Source organism: Crocodylus siamensis, chromosome 12 (assembly GCF_052110815.1).
Source record: "Crocodylus siamensis isolate JL-2025a chromosome 12, ASM5211081v1, whole genome shotgun sequence".
In the NCBI taxonomy this organism is placed as follows: Eukaryota; Metazoa; Chordata; order Crocodylia; family Crocodylidae; genus Crocodylus; species Crocodylus siamensis.
Window position 1 is genome coordinate 49001924 of NC_143406.1, and position 18210 is coordinate 49020133.

Below are 18210 nucleotides of genomic sequence, written 5' to 3' on the forward strand. Positions count from 1 at the left end.
GAAGCAAGAGCGAGACCCATTGCTGATAATGGCAGGGGAGGAGTGCCCCTGGCCCTGGCCGAGCCTGCCGGTTCACATGGGCCAGGCGAAGCCCTGCTGTAAACAGAGCTCATTCCTTTCCTGCCCAAACCCTCCGGATCGGCAAGGCTTTGAAGTGGCAAGACAGAGCCGGGCTGCAGGGGTGACACGTTTAAAGTCTGGGTGCGCTCAGGTGTGCTCGCATCCCAGGGTCTTGTTCCACGGTGCTGTCCTTCAGATGCAGAAGGGTCTGGCAGCTGCCAGCTGGCTCCTCGGTGTGCCCGGAGAAGGGAAAGGCTGAACTGGGGCAGGGGGAGAAGCAGGGTGAATTGGGTAGGGTGCTTGTTGCTATCCGTCTGGCTCAGCTGTCACGCTTTGGGGGCAACCGGTCACTGTTTGGGTCGGGGAGGAACGTACCGCCTTTGCCACGTGCTGAGGCCAGTCACCGTCCGAAGGGGAAGGGGGATGCCGGCGCGGAGGAGAGATGCTTGCGTGGCTTTGCCGCAGGGTAGCAAATGCAAGGAGAGTGCCTTGCTTGGCTTGCAGATCCCAGTCCCAGCTCACAAGGGCACCCGAGTCTTAGCGCCACGCACAAGCGCAGCAGTGCAGGTGCCCCTTTGCAGCACATGGGCTGCACTGTCTTGGGGGTGAGCTCTGCAGGGGGGGCCTGCTCCAGGGCCACAAAGGACCTTTTCCTCCCCAGGATTTGGCCTCAGGGTGGGTGATGCCAGGCAGGCACATGCCTCCTGAGCAGGGGTGAGTCACTCATGCAGCATCCGTGCTTCCCATGACCCCGTGGCTGCTCCTGGGTGCTGGTAGAGGGCAGGGTCGCTTGGTGCATTTGCTGCAGCTGTGCCCTGTCCTTGAAGGGCATCGCACACAGACGGGCTGGGGACAAGGAAGGAGCCCAGGAGCAGCCGGGTTGCCTACACCAGTCTTTACTTGGGCCTGAGCAGCACTCCTGGGTTTGTGCTGGTGGAGCTGCCTGTGTTTTAGACGCATGGGAAGAGAGTGACAGTGTTAGGAGCAGAGGTGCTGGCACAGGGCTCTCTGCCAGGGATCAGAGATAAGCTCTCCTGGGAAAGCAGCTGCTGTGCCAGTCTGCCCTGCCCCTCCCTTTGAAGCATGTTCTGCTTTGCATTTTGGGAGGCATCGAACCTCCATATCCCCCCGTGAAGCTCAGGCCAGGCTCCCCGGGGAAGCCTGCGCTGCTCGCAGGGTCACTGCAGCACCTGGGCTTGTCCCCTCTTCCTCTCTCCCAGGCCAGCACACCAGTCGTGCCCACGCAGGCAGGGATGGGCTCAGCCCTGGAGCAGCAAGCGTCTCCCCTGCATGCAGGTGTTTATGGCAACAGGGTGTTTGCTTTGCTCAGGGCAAACATGGCCTTGGAGACACTGATATTTGCAGAGCAAGCCCATGAAGCACAATGATCTGTTGGATTTTCCAAGGCTGCTTCCCCGCCCTCTCGGCGCCCAGCCCCGGCTGCAGGTTTCATGGATGGAGGAGAGTGGCATTTTCCTTTCCAGCCAACCTGCTCGCATGGCTTGTGTGAGCCGGTGAACCAGAGCCCCAGCAATCCCCAGCAAAGCCCGTGCAAAGCAGCAGTGGCCGGGTCCCAGGCCCCGTGGGCTTCCCCAGAGCTCTCATCTTCAGGCCGTGGCTGTATGGGGCTGGATCGAAGGGGCTGTATATGCTCCCCCAGGGCTGGTCTCAGTGGGGGCAGACGCCAGGACACAAGGAGCAATGGGCTCAAGTTGCAGCGAGGGAAGCTGAAGTTGGATATTAGGAAAAACCTTCTCGCGAGGAGGGTGGTGAAGCACAGGAACAGGGGTTACCCAGCAAGGCGGTGGCATCTCCATACTTGGATGTTTTTAATGCCCAGCTCAACAAACCCTTGGCTGAGATGATGCAGTTGGGGCTGACCCTGCTCTCAGCAGGGGGTTGGACTAGCAGGGGGTGACCTCCTGAGCTCCCTTCCACCTGAATTTTTGATAATGCCGTGATTCCCCGGCTACCTTCTCCCTGGCCGAGATGGACCAGTGCTTCCTCGTGCCTGCCCCAGCGTTGCTCTGTGCTGCTCGGAGCAGCTGTGTTTGAATGACCGACGGATGAAATACCACCCCCCTGGGACCGCGTGTGACCCGTGTTCAGGCGGGGGGGCCTGGTACCACCCGTCAGCTTTCCAGCAGGGCAGGTATTTTCATTCTCAGACGAGTCAGCTCCACCCAAACAAAACCAGTCTCCCACCTGCCGCCTGCAGCTCAGCTGAATTAATTCGGGCCTCGAGTTACATTGCATGTTAAATGGCAATTCGTATTAAGCCTCCATGACACTTCCAGTGGTTCTGGGAGTAAATCTCTGCCTGTCTTGTCCCCGCTTGTAAGCATCAGCTGATTATACTCGTTAAGGTCTGAGCCTGGCTGAGAAAAGGGATTTGCCACCCTCGGGTGCTGCCTGCTGTCGCCGTGCTGCCAGTGGTACGCGGGAGCTGGGATGGGCCCAGCGAGGCCCATCAGCAGGGCTTGATCCTGTCAGCATCCAGGTGAACGGGGTGGGCTGAGCCACGTCCATGAGCTCTGCCGCCCCGGCGTTACAGCCCCTGGGACTGTGATAGACCCAGGGGTTTCTCTCCATCCCCCGCCCCTTTCTAGGCCTTTAGCTTTGGCTTCTTCCTTCCTGGGATCATGCTTGCAGAGACCCCTGCCCCTGGGAGCACTGTCGGCCTGCCTGTACCCGAGCCATTTGGGTGGTCGTAGGAGCACGAGGCGCCGTCCCTCGCCCCTTGATATCAAATGCCCGTCAGCAGGACCGCCTCGGGGCAAGTGGGTGCTATGGCGTGGAGCGAGGAGCGGGTGACAGTTTTTGGCAGTGCCCCAGGGGAATTGCACTTGCACGCGGTGCACACGTGGCCCCGGGAACGCCCCGCCTGGCTCCCGGGAGGCAGCGTCACAGCCCAGTCTCATGAAAGGCACTCAGAGGGTGACGGGCAAATGGCACCTGGTGGTGTACAGCTCTCTCCACCGCTGCCTGGGCTCTGATGGGAAGAGGCTGAATTCGGCCTCGACTCCCTGCCCTCATCAGCGGCTCCCGCGCTTGCTAAGTGAGCGCAGTAGGAAGCGGTGGGCTGATGGCCGGCCCAAAGCCCATCCTGGCCTGCCCTTCAGGAACCCCTTGGGGGCATTTATGCAGCAAGTGCAGCCCCAAACAGCATGTGAGCGGGAGCAGATATACCCCCAGTATACCCCCGCCGGCCTGGAAGCCCCAGCCCAGACAGCTGCAGCAATTGGAGGATCTTGTTCATTCACCCAGGTGTCGGGCTAAGGGACCCTCTTGTCTTATCCTGCCTCAGTGTCTCACGTAATGGGATTCCCCGTGTCCCCGAAGAGCAGGCCTGTGGGAGTGGGAACAGGAGCTGGCGTCCCGCGGGCTGCATGCAAGGAGACCCGCAGGAGTGCGCGGCTGAACTCAGTGTTGGGGCTGGCAGGGTTTTTGCGCAGCCCCCTGGGCTTTGCTTTCGGGCACTGGCTGGGCCAGGGCCAGGGATTGCGACTGCCGAGGTGCGGGAGACGGTCCGTGCAGCCTGGCAGGAGCCTAGCCCTGCCCCTCCTGGGGTTCCCGGTCGGTAGCCGGGCGCTGCTGCGTCCCGGCTGGGACCCGCTTTGGGCTGCGTTTGCTGGTGGGGGCGATGCTCAGTTCTCTCTCCCCGGCCCCCCCGTTCGCTGCCTTTTCCTTGCTTGCTGGCAGCTGGATGAATGCGCCCGGGAAAATCAATGGCCAGATTGGATTCAGGCACTCAATCATCCTCTAATTGCTGCCGTTAGCCGGGGAGCACGCGCCAGGCAGGCAGCGCTCCTGCCGCGGGACCTCCCCACCTCTGCGCTCCTCCGTATGCGGGCTTCGTTCCTAAGTTGCCCTTGGGTGGCAGCTGGGTCCAGCCCCGCTCCCCTCCTACCTGCCTCCTCGGCCCACGCCAGGCCAGGGACCCGGGGCCACCCTTGCTTGCCGGAGGCACTTAGCAAAGCCCCTACATGGCCCGAGCCCCAGGGCCTGGCCCTGGGGCTCCCAGCAGAGCCAGGAAGGGAAATGCCCTTGGCTCGGCTTGCCAGCCAGCTGGGATGGAGGGAAGCCCCCGTGCTTCTTGCAGGGCTGGGGAGTGGGCACGGCCCCTGCCTGCCAAGGGCCCGTGTCCTGCCCGGGGTTACCGGGGTTGTTCCCGCAGGAGGCACCTTGGGAAGTGCCGTGTGACCCCAGCCTCTGCCTGCATGCTCGGTTTGGGTGTGGGGGTTTACGGGGCCATGTCTCCCCAGTGCCCCACGCGGAGCAGGGACCGCGGCTCGCAGCAGCACCGATCTTCCAGGCAAAGGCTCGTTACTTTGCTGGGGAAGCGGACCCATCTCCAGCAAGCTCAGCAGTGTTCCTGCCTCCATCTAGCGTTGGGAAGCAGGCACACCCCGGCAGTGGGAAATACACCGTTCCCTGGACGGGAACACAGCGCCTGTGTCCAGAGGCCCCCACTCCCTCCTGTGCCGGGGGCGATGGCAGGAAGGCCCCGATTGTGCCTGCGGCGATGCGGGTTGGTTCGTGTCATAGGGCTTTAAACAGATGCTCTGGTCCCTCGGTGCTGAACAAAGGGGACCCAGCCGTGTCCCTGGTGCAGCAGCCGTCTTCCCTCCGAACTGGGGGCAGCTGTTACCTGGAGCAGGAATCCCTGCGAGGATGCATTCGGTGTCAGCAGGCTGCACCGCTGCCCCTGGCAGAGCATCCCGGTGCCTGGAGGTCGGTGGTGCTAGGGGATTCCTGTTTGGAAAAGGGGCTGAGTGTGGCCGTCTGGACAGGCTTATCCAGCCCATGCCGCCACCTTGTATAAAGGGGAAAAACTCCTGTTTTGGTGTCAAGCCAGGTCCTGTTTTTACAGAGGGAACACTAACAAGGCCTCCGCAGCAGGAGCGAACCACGTGGGTCACTCGTGTCCTGTGTGCCCGGTCGTTCCCTGGTCCTGCCCTGGGAAAAGGAGTTTTCAAACCTGTGATGTTTCTGGGAGGCAAGACTCGCTGCAAGAGCCTGGCCGGGGGCAAGGGCTGTTTCCACCTGCCCTGGCCTCGCTCCCTGCCAGGCCCCGGTAGTGCCTGTGCTGGTTGCGGAGAGGACGCTGGGGCTGGGCTGCAGATGCCCGGCGCTGGGCATGTTCCTGGGCTAGGACCCCCCACCCCAGCAGGCTCCCCACGCCCACACCAGTCCTCACAGGTGCTCTGCTCTGCTTGTCTCCTCCCAGGCGTGGCTGACGGAGATCCATGAGTACGCACAGCAGGACGTTGTCCTCATGTTGCTGGGGAATAAGGTGAGTCAGGTCCACAGGCATTCACGGAGGTCTCCCCCCACTGCAGGGCGCATGGCTGTTGCCCAGCCTCGGGGCACGTTGCATTTGCTGCTGGCACTTGGGAGCTGGTAGGGGAGGGGGGCTGTGCCATCGACAGCTGCCCCGCTCCTGTGCCGCTGAGCTGCGTAACACGGCACTCTCTCGCTGCCAGGCGGACTCCACGCAGGACAGAGTGGTGAAGAGGGAAGATGGAGAGAAGCTGGCCAAGGTAGCTGGGTTGCGGGGACTGGTCTGTCCTGGCTGGGGAGCAATGCCCGTCCTTCCCAGCTGTGGGTGCGAGTCAGTCTCATGGGAGGAACCCACACGTGCACACACAACCCCACTTCCCTGGGGTGCTCTGCTTGCAGTGCCCTGCAGGACAACCTTCCAGCAAAGTCCCCTAAACACCCCAAGTCCTCCTCTGTCTGGCCACCTCCTGACCCCTCCTTGGGCATGCACCGCTGGGCTGCCTGGGGTGGGCCCCCGGGCCCGGGCCTGGGGAGAGCCAGGCTGCTCCGGCACTGACCAGCTCCGGTTTTGCAGGAGTATGGAGTGCCCTTCATGGAGACCAGCGCAAAGAGCGGCCTCAACGTCGACTTGGCCTTCACGGCCATTGCCAAGTAAGTTCATTGCCTTTTTGCCCGGCTGCTGGAACGAAACCTGCCCCATGCCCGTTCTCAGCAGCCACGCAGACAGCTAGCAGGGCTGCAGCATGGGACAAAGCAGGCTGAGGTCCTGCAGCGCAAGCCGCTGCCGGGGTATCCTGTGGCCATGCCCTGGGGTCAGCCGAAGCGTGACTTTAATGGGCACTTCAGTGCTCCCCACATCCCAGCCCGGCATGAGGCTGGGAAGGGGCAGTGGATGCTGTGGGTCTCCCTTGTGGCAGTGGCCCCAGCGAGCGACCCCTTGCCCTAATCTCCCACAGGGAGCTGAAGCACCGGTCCATGAAGCTGCCCAACGAGCCCAAGTTCAAGCTCCACGACTATGTGAAGAAGGAAGTGAGAAGCACCGGCTGCTGCAAATCCTAACATGCAGGCGTCGGCGCCTGGGGCCCTTGTACAGAGACTCGCGTTCATGTGCCATCCCCCTCCTCGTGGCCAGTATGTGCATGTCTGTCCGTTGTGTCTGTATGCGCGCACAGGGGAGCTGAGACGTGTGGGATGAGAGGAGCAGCAGGAAAGGCTCTCGCCAGGCCAGCGCGGTCCGGCCACCACATACCGGAGACCCCACTGCAGCCACGTTCCTGTGCTCGCTCGGTCGGGTGTAAAACCTTGGCGGGCTCCTGCCAGGGAAACGAACCTTTCCTTCCTGCTTCGGTCTTCGCCGGGCTGTCCGGTTTGGAGCCACGGGCTCTGGGGAGGGTTTGGCGCAGGCAAGAGGGAGGTGGTAGCAGTCTGAGCACACTGTGCAGCGTCATCACAATGGCTCTTGACGTCTTCTCCCCCCGTGGCCTTAGGCAAGCCGCTCCACTGCTCCGTGCCTCAGTTCCCCCACCTGTAAAATGGGTGTGGTGATACTTACCCCGCAGGGGGTGCCGTGGAGTCAAGGGCTGTGTCAAGTGTTATTCTTACATGACTGAGGGGAAACTCGTTGGGTTTTGGAGCCAGAAGGGCAGCCCCACTCAGTGACGTCTTCCCCCCCGATCTGAAACGCTGCTCTCCAAACTCTCCAGCCTGGGGCGTGGCAGCTGTCGGCTGCGCACGCCGGAAAGCTTTCCGTCCTCAAGGCCAGTATTTTTGTAGTCGCTCCCCTTGCTCCATCCGTCGGGACTGTCCCTTCCTTGACACAGGCTTCTCCTTCTCCCGGCAAGGGACAAGAGCTTAGATGTCTGTTTCTGTGTATGCCCCATTGTACAGAGGAGCCGTGACCATTTCCATGTTTGATGAAGGCTGTGGCTCCCCCTTCTTGCCGTTTCTAGCATTTTGATTGAGGAAAACCCCGATGTGCTGCCGCTTTTTCTAAGTATCTTCACATAGGTGTGCTCGTGTTCGCAGACCGTACCCGCGCTTTGGTTTCTTTCCCACTCTCTGGGGGCAGATCTTTCCGCTTGAGACCACCGCAGGTCTCAGCAGACCTGTGCAGCTTTGCTGTCATTAGCTGCACAGGTCTGCTGAGAGCCCCATGCCAGCATCATGCACTGAAATCCTCCTTCATCCCCCCACCCTTCCCCCCAGGTCTTTGGCAGTGCTTTTTTCTAATTTTTATTGCACCTCTAAATGAATGCATCTCTGTTGGGCTCAGGCTGATTCTGAGCAGAGGTTTGCAAAGTTTGTGGCCCTGACCCCGGGCACCCAATGCAGTAAACCTCCCTTTTGCAATCCATCTGAGGCTCAAAGCTCCTCCAGCCAAAAGCAGGTGGGGGATTTCTTAGCACCCAGTTCAGACCGGCCCGCCCCGCCCCTTGTCGCATTAAGGTTCGATTCAGGCTGACGGGGGCTGAGTCCATGAGGCCCAGCCAGCAAAGCAGCGAGCGGTCCTGGGCCCCAAAGGAGAGATTTGCTTTTTTTAAAGGGATGGACAGATGCCCTGCGCAGGGAGCCCGATACACAGACTAGCAGCCTAAAACCAAGTTAGAGTCATTGGAACAAACGTAGTGACCGGGACCAGGCAAAACGCCCTGGAAATTTTTTTGGATGGTGGGGAAGAAAAGAATAACTTTTTCTCCTTCATTTCCTGTGACTTAGTTTCTCACCCAAAAGCAGGAAACTGAAAGCAGAAAAAAAAATCTCTTTTTGCAGAACCCAAGCAGCAAACTTTTAGCAAAACCACCCTTTTTGTAATCAGAATGTGGGGTCCAATAATGTTCGGTCAATTGACCGGTCAAAATTGTAAAAAAAAGAAAAAAAGCCAAATGGTCCAATACACAGAAAAAAGCATTAGGTTTTCCACCAAGATGTGTCAAAAAACAATTTAAAAAATCATATTTTTGTCAAGAAAACTACCAAAAAAAGTAGGTTTTTTTGTAAAATTGCTATAATCTTTGACTGGTCAAAAATATGCAGTCAGTTCACAGGTCAATTGACCAGCTTGCCAATTCTAGTTTGGGTGCTAATAAAAAATGCACCGACGGCGACCTGGGCTGGCTGCACATCCAGGTAGCGCGACACTGTGGCAGGGACGCCAGCTCCTCGCCATTCGACGGCCCCAGCACGCCGTTGTTGCCCTGGCGGCTTCGCTGAGACTGTCCGCTGTCCTGGTGAGGCTGGCACATGCCCTGCACCAGGGACCGGAGAAGCCCAAGAGTCACTTCAGGTTCAGGCAGCTCTCCTGCTTGCCCGGTCCTGGCTGCTGTGTCCATCACAGAGGTTGCCAGCTCAGGGGAGAAGCTAGAGGACAGTCGTTGCTGAAGTACTTGCAAAGGTCTGTCTCCCAGTGCAATTATTTTGTGAGCAAACGGCATGTGTAGGAGATGCCGGCTTTGCACGGGAACACCTTGCTCGCCTCCGGTGCCCATGGGTGTCCACAACTGGGCAAGCCTCAATGGCTCATCCATGTTGGCCCTCACTTGGGCAAGCACAGACACAGCAGCAAGGGGCAGAGCGGAGCTGGAAGATGGATCAGGTCTCAGGTCTGCTCCCAGACAGTGGTGCAAGTGGTGCTGGGCTCCTGTAGCTGCTGCTGCCTGCTCAGGGGCTCACTCCTGTCCTCTGCCTGGCACCTGGGGAAATCAGTGCTTTCCCCAGGTGCCAGGCCCATCCCCTTTCTCAGCACGTAAATTGAGGCTGCTGCTGCTCTCCCAGCAGCGGGGCAGAGCCCTTTGTGCCTGACTTTTTGAGAGGTTCCCACGCGCCTCCTGCCCTCACAGGCATGCCTGCAGGAACAGCGCTCACAGTTCAGTTTGGGGCTCTAATTGTGCAGGAAATGTTTGGCGGTGCAGCCCGCTCCCCTCCTGCTCTCCGTTGTGAACTGATCTCTTCTGTACCATAGCAGAAATGAAGTGCTGGTAGCAAGCGCCTGCGTCGGATCCGTTTCCTGGTTATTTTGAACACCAGACCAAGCCACTCTCCTGCCTCTGACTCAAGCCCCTCTGTGTGCTACTTGGCTTCTGGCATGATTCTCAATCCTGACCTTGCCTTCGGTGCAACACCTTCGGGGACTCGGTTATGTAAGTTCTTAGCTTGTTTTTACATGGGCTTGTACTGCCACCCAGCGATGGAGAACTGTTCAGTCCATTCAGTCGTAAATAAGGCTCAGAGCGCCGTGTTACCTGCACTAGACCCTTGCTGGCTCTGGTTTACAGCTTTTATGTTGTTCCTGTTAATAAAGATTTTTTAATGATCCTCCTGGTGTCTTGGCTTTGTGATCCAGGGGGCACTGATCTCAGCAGAAAGGAAAATACTCCCACTTGCCCCGTTGCTGGGTCTGTCCTAGAGCACAGTCCAGCTCCGCCCCATCCTGAAACCCAGTACGCAACTCAGGGTGCAGCCTGAAGAGCCAGCATTAAATGTGCTCATACCTGGCCCATAGCAACAGGCAGAATACGGAAGGACACTGCTATTCCCCCTGTCCCTTTAGGTCAGGGATTTTCATGCAGTGGTCAGTCCTATTTATGGGAGAGGGCAGGAGTGTCCTGAGCATGGTCTCATAATGCTAAATGCAGGTGTCCCTTGCAACAGATAAAACTGCCTTAGATTAAGCACGACTTAAATCTTGGTTGGTCTAATGCAGCGATTCCCAACCAGGCTGACACCAGATCCTTTCCCAGGTGGGAAGAGGGAAGCAGGTAAATTAATAAATCCCAGGCCCTGCCTGAATGATCCCCCACCCCCACTGCCCAGCTTCTTGACAAGGAGGGAAGTGTTGTAATATGGACATGTTTTAGAAACTGGATATCACTACTCCGTTCACAAACATTGAGACAGAAGGTACAAGGCTGAGAACCACTGATCCAATGCAACTCTTGTGATGGGCTGTCAGGCCCAGGAGGTTAAGATGCAGCAGTGGAGGTTGGGGAACTGAAACCCACCAAGTAACCCAACAGTGTCTTTTGCAGAAACTTTTCAAGCTGCTGTTCATAGGACGCTGGGTGTTTTTCAATCACCCTGGCAGGAAGTCACACAAGAGACCTGCCACATTCGGCTGGGAAGAATTTAAGCACCAGGAGAGCTACCAGATGGCGCAGAGCTTTCACCAGGTGGGTGAAGGGGGGCTGCCACCTTTGGCATAGATTAGCAGCCATTACAAAAGTCTTTAGTACCTTGAGAATTAATCCCTGGGAGGTGTCATAGTACAATAGCACAGCTTGATAAACTGGCATTACTACAGTCTGCAAGAGCTCCCTATCCACTTCTGTCAGGGACCTCTTCAGATCCCTCATGCCCTTCATAGGTTTTGGCAAGAGCTCTTCCAAATGCATCTTGCTACTCAGCAGCAGACTGCACTGACCAGTAAAACCCAGTGACTGCAGTCAGCTCCATTCACATCTCATAGGATGTCTCTTCCCCCACCCACTGATGAAAAGGCTTCACAGGTAGAAATCTGAGCTCACAATTACACAACAGAGCAGGGGATACCTTGCTACTATAGGGAGAAATATTTGTAAAGTGCTAAATTACTTGCAGCCTAGCTTCAAGCAACAGACAACTGCAGTGTGCTCTTTACGTAGAAAAGTGAAGCCAGGGCTCCAGAACAAACTTAGGAACAGCTGAAAAATGCTTAACACCTTGCTGCTATAGGGAGAAATATTTAAGTGTTTTTCAGCTGTTCCTAAGTTTGTTCTAAGTAAAGAGCACACTGCAGTTGTCTGCTGCTTTAGGCTAGGCTGCAAGTCATTTAGCTTTGGGCTGGATGAGAGATTTCTGTATGTAATGTCAAGGCAAGTTAAATAAAGGGTCTTAACCCACTGTGCTCTCCCTTTAGAGGCACTCCATAAAGCAATTGCTAGGTGGAGTGAACATACTATTAAACCCTAGAAGTAACGGGATGTATGACCATGCAATGCGGCCAACTCATTCCAATGTGAATACGAGGTTATTAATACAAACCATTTCCCCCTCTAAAAATTGCTTATGACTACATACTAGCTGTTTTTTTTGTGAGCCCGGGGGGGGGGGGTGTTAATACTCCAGGACCTTATACTTAAACATGAGGTCATTTCCAGTATTTCATAAGCTATTTCAGTCAGAAACAGCACATTGAGTTCTGTGCTGTTGATGAGTAAGATTTGGCTTGTTCACAAGGTAGAGGCAGCAATGGTTTATTCTCACTTTTAATTCACATCTGTGCACAATATGATACAGAGGTAAAAGGAAAACCTGGATTTTACTAATTTCATTATGGCTGGATGCACACTTTAGATAGCCAAAGTCAGTTCAGTGATAAGCTGGGGCAAGACTCTACAGAGCTCAGGGATGCTCTTTGCCACTAAAAAGCTATTTCTTCCCTCTGCAGTTTTAATGCTATGATTTAGCGCCGCGGATCTCACCCTTTGTTGCCCCAGGACCCATGTGTAAACACCTACGACCGGTCCTGACTTAGTGCCCCTCACTCCTCACCCCCCAAACCAGACATCCAGTGTGGGGCAAGCCCCCCCAAGCAGCCCCTCAAAGGCTGGAGCTCTGCCAGCCTGCAAGGGAAGAGCCAATGCTTCCCACCTTCTTCTCCTTTAAAAGAGAATCCATTTTTAAAGTTTGTTCACGACCCTTTCATATATTCTTGTGACCTACTTTAGGGTTACAACTCATGGGTTGAAAGCCACCAATCTAGTGCAGCGGGACCCAATCTTTTTGGCAAGCATGCCTTAAAAATCAGCCCTACCCGCTCCAAGCACTGCTGCTCCGCTTTCTGCCCCCCATACACAGAGGCTGCCTTGGACTACGTGCCTCAGCTCGGCCACTGCTGATCTAGCCAGGCTCATATACACCCTATTCACCCCAACTCCAGGAGCTGATATAGTAGTATTTCATACAAGATATAAAAATATCCCTCTGCCCATCACTTCGTGTCTAACCCCCTGCCACGTCCATGTGAGAACAGAAGAGTGCAATGATGGGGGAGCAGAGGATGTCACGTCCCCAAGGCAGGACCTTAAGGTCCACGTCCCAAGCTGAGCTGCTGTCTCAGTGCATCTGATACCCGCCTGCACGTCCAGGCTCTGCTCACCGGTGCCAGGCTGGCTCTGGTGCCCAGGCTCCTGGAAGGGGAAAGAGCAGAGTGATGCCGAGGCAGGCAGAGCTGTCCCCTCACCCCCACCCCAGCAGCTCCCCACCCCCCCACGGGCAGCACCTGAGCCTCAGCACACGGATGTAATCAGCGACTGCAGCAGCAGTGCTCATACGAGGTGTCAGAAGTCAATTGGGCTCATCACTGGCTCGGGGCCGCCATGGGCACATGTGGGGGCCGGGCCGGGCAGTGGGCTCCGCCGCGTGTCTACCTCCCTGTGCCCGCATGGCCCAGAGCGCATGTGCCGTGCAGAGCGAAGGGCAGGTGCTGTACCCCAGGCCACATGCACCGTGCGGGACAGTGGCTCCCCCACACTCCTGGACGCCCAGCGCATGCGCCTTGAGGAGCAACGACTTGCTCCTAACCCAGGGTGCATACGCGGCGAGAGACCACGCTTGCCTCTATGCTCAGCCGGCCTAGCCCACGCGCGGTACAGCCCTGGAGGCCGCGCTAGGGCCAGACCCAAAGCTACGGGCCGCCAAGGAAGTCCCAGTGCCCGGACTCCAGGGCTCGCTTCCCCGAGGAAGGGCTTTTTTTTTTTTTTTCCGTTTTTTTGCACCGGTCCTGGAAGCACTGCAATACCAGGTCAATGCATGGAGTGGATGGAGCACGCTCCGGTTCCACCACCCAATACCAAAAAGAATCTGCTCAATATAGACCTCCTATGGAGGACATATCAGAAGGGCGCAACCGCACACTTACCCCGCGCCTTCAGCGCTGAAAGAACGCGTCTTGGCTCCTGCAGCGCCTTTTATAGAGCCCCCAGCCCCCTTGAGCCTTTGCATCGCCATTGGGCAGAAGGCCGCTAGAAGCAGCCAATGGCTTGTGATCTTGTTCCGACTCCGCCTTCTTCCGGTCCCTATTTGTGCTGGTCCCCTCCCCGCACCAATGAGGTAGCGCGGCGCATCCTGGTTCGAGCGGCTTCTCTTCAAGGCTGCGATTAGCTCAACTACAGGTGAGGGAGGGATGCAAGAGAGCAATAGCCGCGCGGCTTGTAGCAGAGAGTGAAAGCACGGGCACCAATCAGACCAGGGCGCGCAGGGGCCGCCGGGGCTTGTAGTGCGCTCGCCTGCGGCCTCCCCCTGCGCTAAGGCAGGGCCCGGGGCCAGGGACTACGAGCCCCAGCGAGCCCCGCGCGCAGCGCTTCCGGCCCGGCCAGGCGGCGGGCGGCTGACGGCTGGCGGCCGGAGGCGGGGGCGCGATGTGCCGGGACCGGGGGGCCGCTCTCGGGCCGTCGCTGTCGCCAGGTGGGTGTGGGGCGCGACCGGGCCTGGGCCGGCGGGAGCGATCGGGGGGGCCTGGGGCAGCGACTGGGCCAGGATCGGGGGGAAGAGGTGGAATGGCGGTGTCCCAAGGGGGAGGGTCAGCCATAAAGGTGTCCTGGGGGGAGGGTGTCCAATAGGTGAAGGGCGGGAAGAGGGTCCTAGTGGCTGGAGCAGCCGGTGATAAGGGGGGGAGGAGGGGCTGTCCCTGGTGCTGATCTGGGGTGGGGCGGGCTGGCCAGGGAGCTTGGCCGGGGGGGCTGGGGCTGGGGCTGGCAAGGAGGCCCAGCCAGGGCAGGGGTCCGTGGCGGGGGATCTGGCCGGTACAAGGGTGCGCCATCTCTCCCAGCTGCCCTGGCCCCTTCCCGCATTGGCCTCTGCAGGATGCGGCCGCCCCGCGGGGTTGCGATCCGTCGGCCTCTGGGCGCGCGGGTCGCACTGGGGCTCCCCAGCGTTGCTCCGTCCCGGCTGGCCGTGCCGTCCTGGGGCGCGGAGAAGAGCCGGCTGGATGGCGGCGGGGGGGCAGTCACCGCTGCGCACTCGGCCTCTTGCTCTTTCCAGGTGTTTCACTGAAAACTGAGGAGTTTGGTGCAGGAAAGCGGCAGGGGCTTTACTGTTCCTCAGCTTGCACTGGGGCCATTGCTGCCCAGCCTTGAGCCTCTTGTCGCTGTCCTCCCCCCTTGTCTCTGCCGCGCACTGCTGGACGCGCTCCTTTGTCACAGGGTTACCTTGCAAACCTCTCTTTGCCCTTGTTGTTACATGTCTGCCCTGGCTGGCGTCACTGGTTGTGTTGCATTTCCCTCCATCTCCTCAGTACCAGGGTTTCCTCTGGGTTTGTGCCTTTTGCTTTCCCAGCACATCCAGATGCGCGTCAGTGCTAGGTCTCTGCAATTGTCACGGTTTTTCCTCCTCGCTGCAGAGCAGAAAACTGTTCTCTCAGTCTCTTTATCTCCAGCTACTTCAGCCTAATTCTTCCACCGACTTCTAGCTGCTGTCCTTGTGCCCAGAGCTGCTATCAAACACTTTCCCCTGCTTGATGATCAGTCATTTCACCCTGCTGATCCCCTTTGTTCTGCGGAGCTGTGAAGCACAGGCTTTATTTCAGTTCGGCTTGCTTTTGTGCAGGTGTGCCATTGTCAGCTGCTAATCGGGAGCCTGTCTGCTCCTGTGTGCTGGTGGGTGTGAAAGGAAAGCTCCATGCAGCCATCAGCAGCTTTTGATGTCTGTGTACTAAGCCAGGAGCAGGTTGCTGTACCTTCCCTGTGGAGACTGCCGCCTCTGCAGAGAGCTCCTGCCTGGCATTAATGGATTTGCTGAACTTGGAAGTATTGCCGATCGGGTTGTTTCAATTCCAGTGATTTCAGTCTGCCTCCTTCGGGTCCATGTAGTTCCAGCTGGAGGAGGGGTTCTTCCTCACCTGTCCTGTGCTGGCTGGTGACGGTGTTAAGCAGCTGTTGGACTGTAGCTTCAAGCAACTACCTGTCAGCCTGGACAGGTGACACCTGCACGTGCCTCTGGATTATGAGCTTGGGCCATTTGCACCAGCTGTAAAGGGAATGCTGGACAGAAAGAGCACTGGTCCTGGCCAGATGGAACGGGGATGAGGAGGTAACCCACCTCCATGCCACCAGCCTCCCTGCCCACTCTGCTGGATGGGACCCTGGGGAGAAGATGTGATTGTTTGCTTTCTCTGCTTCAGGGCCTCTTGGGAGTTTCCCACTGAAAACAAGTACGTCTGACACTTGAACTTTTTTGTCAGGTAATGGCTGGGTGTGCGAGTCACTGGGCTCCGCTGGAGGTCCCATGTTGACCTCAGCTGTTTACTGTGGGCTCGCAGCCAGAAGTCATTTGTGAGCATGGATTTAAGGCTTGGATTTTGGCCCTGATGCGATCCATCTGCCTTGTTCCCTTCAGCCAGTGCTTGTGTACTTGGAATGCATCTGATGTGGCCATTTTGAAGGTTGCTGGGAGCAGAAACAGACACCCATCCTGCTTGCCACTGGCCTCTTTCTAATAGGGTTCGTCTGCGCTGCTGCCTGGGACTCAGCCCTTGTTGTGTTGGCACTGTGCAGAGCTTTGCAGCTCCCTGCATGGCTCTGCAGAAGAGAAGCGTTCACACCTCTGGAATTGGAGAGGAGAGAGGAAAGAGTTCTTAGCAGCCACAACTGCTTGGGCACCAGGGCCAGAGGATGTTGCTGCCAGGGCAGGCTCTCATAGCCACTCCCAGAGAGGGCACAGGCTCCATCTCCGTCCAGGGTTTGACTTCAGTGACTGCCTCTGCAGCAAGGGCCAGGGTCTGAATGGTCTGGACCATTCCACTTGTCTGGCCTCTCTGCATCTGTGTTGGGCTCAGGGAGGTGAAGTGACCTCCCCAAGCCTAGCCTTAAGTCCATGTAAAGGGCAGAAGTCTGATCCCAGCCCAGCCAAGTCCCCACCCAGTACCTGCCCTACAGCTTGGATAGGCCTGTCTGCAGTGCCTGCTCCATGTCCAGACTCCGGCTAAGCAGCCCCTCTGTCCATTCAAACCAGAGGGCAGGATTCAGTGCATTTTGAGCTGGCCAAGATCAGCTGCCATTGGAGTGTTGTTGGGATGAGGAGTGTTTCACAGCAGATACCCAAGCAGCCCAGCCATCAAAGCCACACTGGTGCACAATGAGCATGGGCATGTGAACATCCCAGGAGTGCTAACAGCTTCCCCACTGATGCCCCAGAATCCAGCTGTTATCTAACAGCATGGATTAACCCCTCCAGAGCCAGGGTGCCCAGCCAGCCAGCTGCATTCTTGCCACCAGAGTCAGAACCAGAGGGCCCCAGTGCTCTGAACAACAGCCTGTCGTACGTGAACCCCTTCCTGGTTTGAACATGCCCTAAGGAAGTTGTATTGTTTGATGAGCTGATGGGGAACGGCGTGGCAAATGCAGCTTCTTTGGCATCAGTCCTGAGTGGGCTGCAACTTGCCGGTGGCTGGCGTGAACCCTGGCAGCGACGCATGGGGCAAGCCCTGGGCTGTTACATTCCAGTCGGTCACCGCAGGGCAGGGGCAGGCTGTGGGGAGGGGGTTTCCCAGCAGAAGTCCCTGGAGCCTCTTCCTCTTGCTGTGGAGCAGGGTGCAGTCTCCAGGATAGGCATCTGGACATCCCACCCCGATCTGCAAATACAACAGGCCACCTGCTATAGTGACGTGTGGCCCAACCTTTCTGCTGTCGCAACCTGTCCTCCCCACCCACTTAGCACAGCCTGAGTTCTGAGCCTCAGCCCAGGTGATGGCATCTCCCACAGGAGCAAGGACAAGACCTAAGCAGCGGTCTGGGGACGGGCTGTGAGAGGGAGCCCTGGGCTTCTCCTCCCGCCGCAGGCAGGTTGGCAGCACAGTGCCTTTAGCTACAGGCTCTGCTCTCTTGGCACCGGCTCAGAGCCCAGCACACGTGCCCTGCGTTGTCCTCTCCTCCGCAGGGAGCTGCTGTTTACGAAACTGCTCGCAGCATGGCTGGCTTGGCAACGACTTCCGTCTTCAGCCTGCCGTCAGCTGGAAGAGCCGGCTAGAGCCAGCCTGCCCTGGCCTGTGGCATGCCTGGGGCTCCTTTGGTTAGAGAAGGAAAGCCATGTGCGGCGAGAGCTTTCCTTACTCACTCTGCTCAGGCTGGGGCAGCCCGGCCGGAGCTGCGAGGCTGCGCGGGGATTGGCTGAGCAGCGGGATTTTCCAGATGCATTTACATATCGCCCACTGCTCCGCATGCCTTTCTGTTTACCTCACCCTGCATACACACGCGCGCGCGCATGCACACACTCTCACAGACGTGCACACGCATGCAGCCAGGGCAAGAGACATTTTGAATGAGGGAAAGGCTGCCCCAGTCGCAGGCTTCGCGTCTCCGGTCCGTGGGGTGAGTCCCACGCCAGGTCAGTGCCTCGCCTGGTGCAGCGAGCAGCAAGTGCGCTGGCAGGGGAGGAGGCAGGTGGGCTGAAGCGAAGGGCACCTTGCATGTTTTCAGGGCCATGTGCAGGGCTTAGCAAGGATCTGAGCTCCTTGTCTGGTCTGGGACCAGCTCCCTGTCACCTGCAGCTAAAGGGGATGCATTAGCCGACGTAACAACTCCCCCACGCCAAGGTTTTATACAGCTATAAAAGCCCTTCCTTGTGCAGCGCCCCCCACCAGGGGCTTTGCTGTGGAGCAGCACTTTTAAGATGAGCTGACATCTCCTTAATGCTTAGGTGGTGGTTTGAAAATGTACGATGCCAGATGCTACGAGGAAGAGACTGTAATTGTTCACTGGGTTGGGGCTGTGGGTTTGGACCGGAGTCTGCCATGGGGCTCGGAGATTCCTGTTGTCACGACTCAGAAGCACAGGGCTGTTTAGAAATGTCAGGGTGCCCAGCACTTCCAGGCTTTGTGAATATCTTTTATAGCCAGAG

General features: G+C 57.8%; 2 protein-coding genes, 1 long non-coding RNA gene, 1 other non-coding gene and 1 pseudogene across 6 annotated transcripts in view; 2 read left to right on the forward strand and 3 right to left on the reverse strand.

The window, feature by feature from the left end:
* Positions 1–9649, forward strand: part of RAB26 (RAB26, member RAS oncogene family) — a 90902-nt gene extending 81253 nt beyond the window's left edge. The window contains exons 6-10 of one of the 2 annotated variants that reach the window (XR_016438658.1): positions 5291–5356; positions 5547–5603; positions 5918–5994; positions 6300–7436; positions 7480–9649. Coding sequence is in view for 1 of the 2 variants with exons in the window: in XM_090023724.1 (XP_089879850.1) it covers positions 5291–5356; positions 5547–5603; positions 5918–5994; positions 6300–6402 (303 nt within the window). In the remaining variant the exon portion in view is untranslated. Of the gene's footprint in view, positions 1–5290; positions 5357–5546; positions 5604–5917; positions 5995–6299 lie in introns of both variants that reach the window. The other variant, XM_090023724.1, reaches the window with a different exon arrangement.
* A 1917-nt stretch (positions 9650–11566) lies between these two features.
* Positions 11567–13339, reverse strand: LOC149855151 (uncharacterized). The gene is made up of 2 exons (XR_016438704.1): positions 13238–13339; positions 11567–12506 (listed from the first exon to the last, which is right to left on the reverse strand). It is a non-coding gene; the product is annotated as an uncharacterized LOC149855151 (long non-coding RNA).
* LOC149855152 (small nucleolar RNA SNORD60) lies at positions 12601–12685 on the reverse strand. The gene has a single exon (XR_016438820.1). It is a non-coding gene; the product is annotated as a small nucleolar RNA SNORD60 (small nucleolar RNA).
* Positions 13084–13212, reverse strand: LOC149855153 (U2 spliceosomal RNA; annotated as a pseudogene).
* Positions 13340–13629: 290 nt separating the features above from the next.
* Positions 13630–18210, forward strand: part of TRAF7 (TNF receptor associated factor 7) — a 38898-nt gene continuing 34317 nt past the window's right edge. The window contains exon 1 of one of the 2 annotated variants that reach the window (XM_090023630.1): positions 13630–13782. The gene's annotated coding sequence lies outside the window, so the exon portion shown is untranslated. Of the gene's footprint in view, positions 13783–17556; positions 17698–18210 lie in introns of those variants that run through there. The other variant, XM_090023631.1, reaches the window with a different exon arrangement.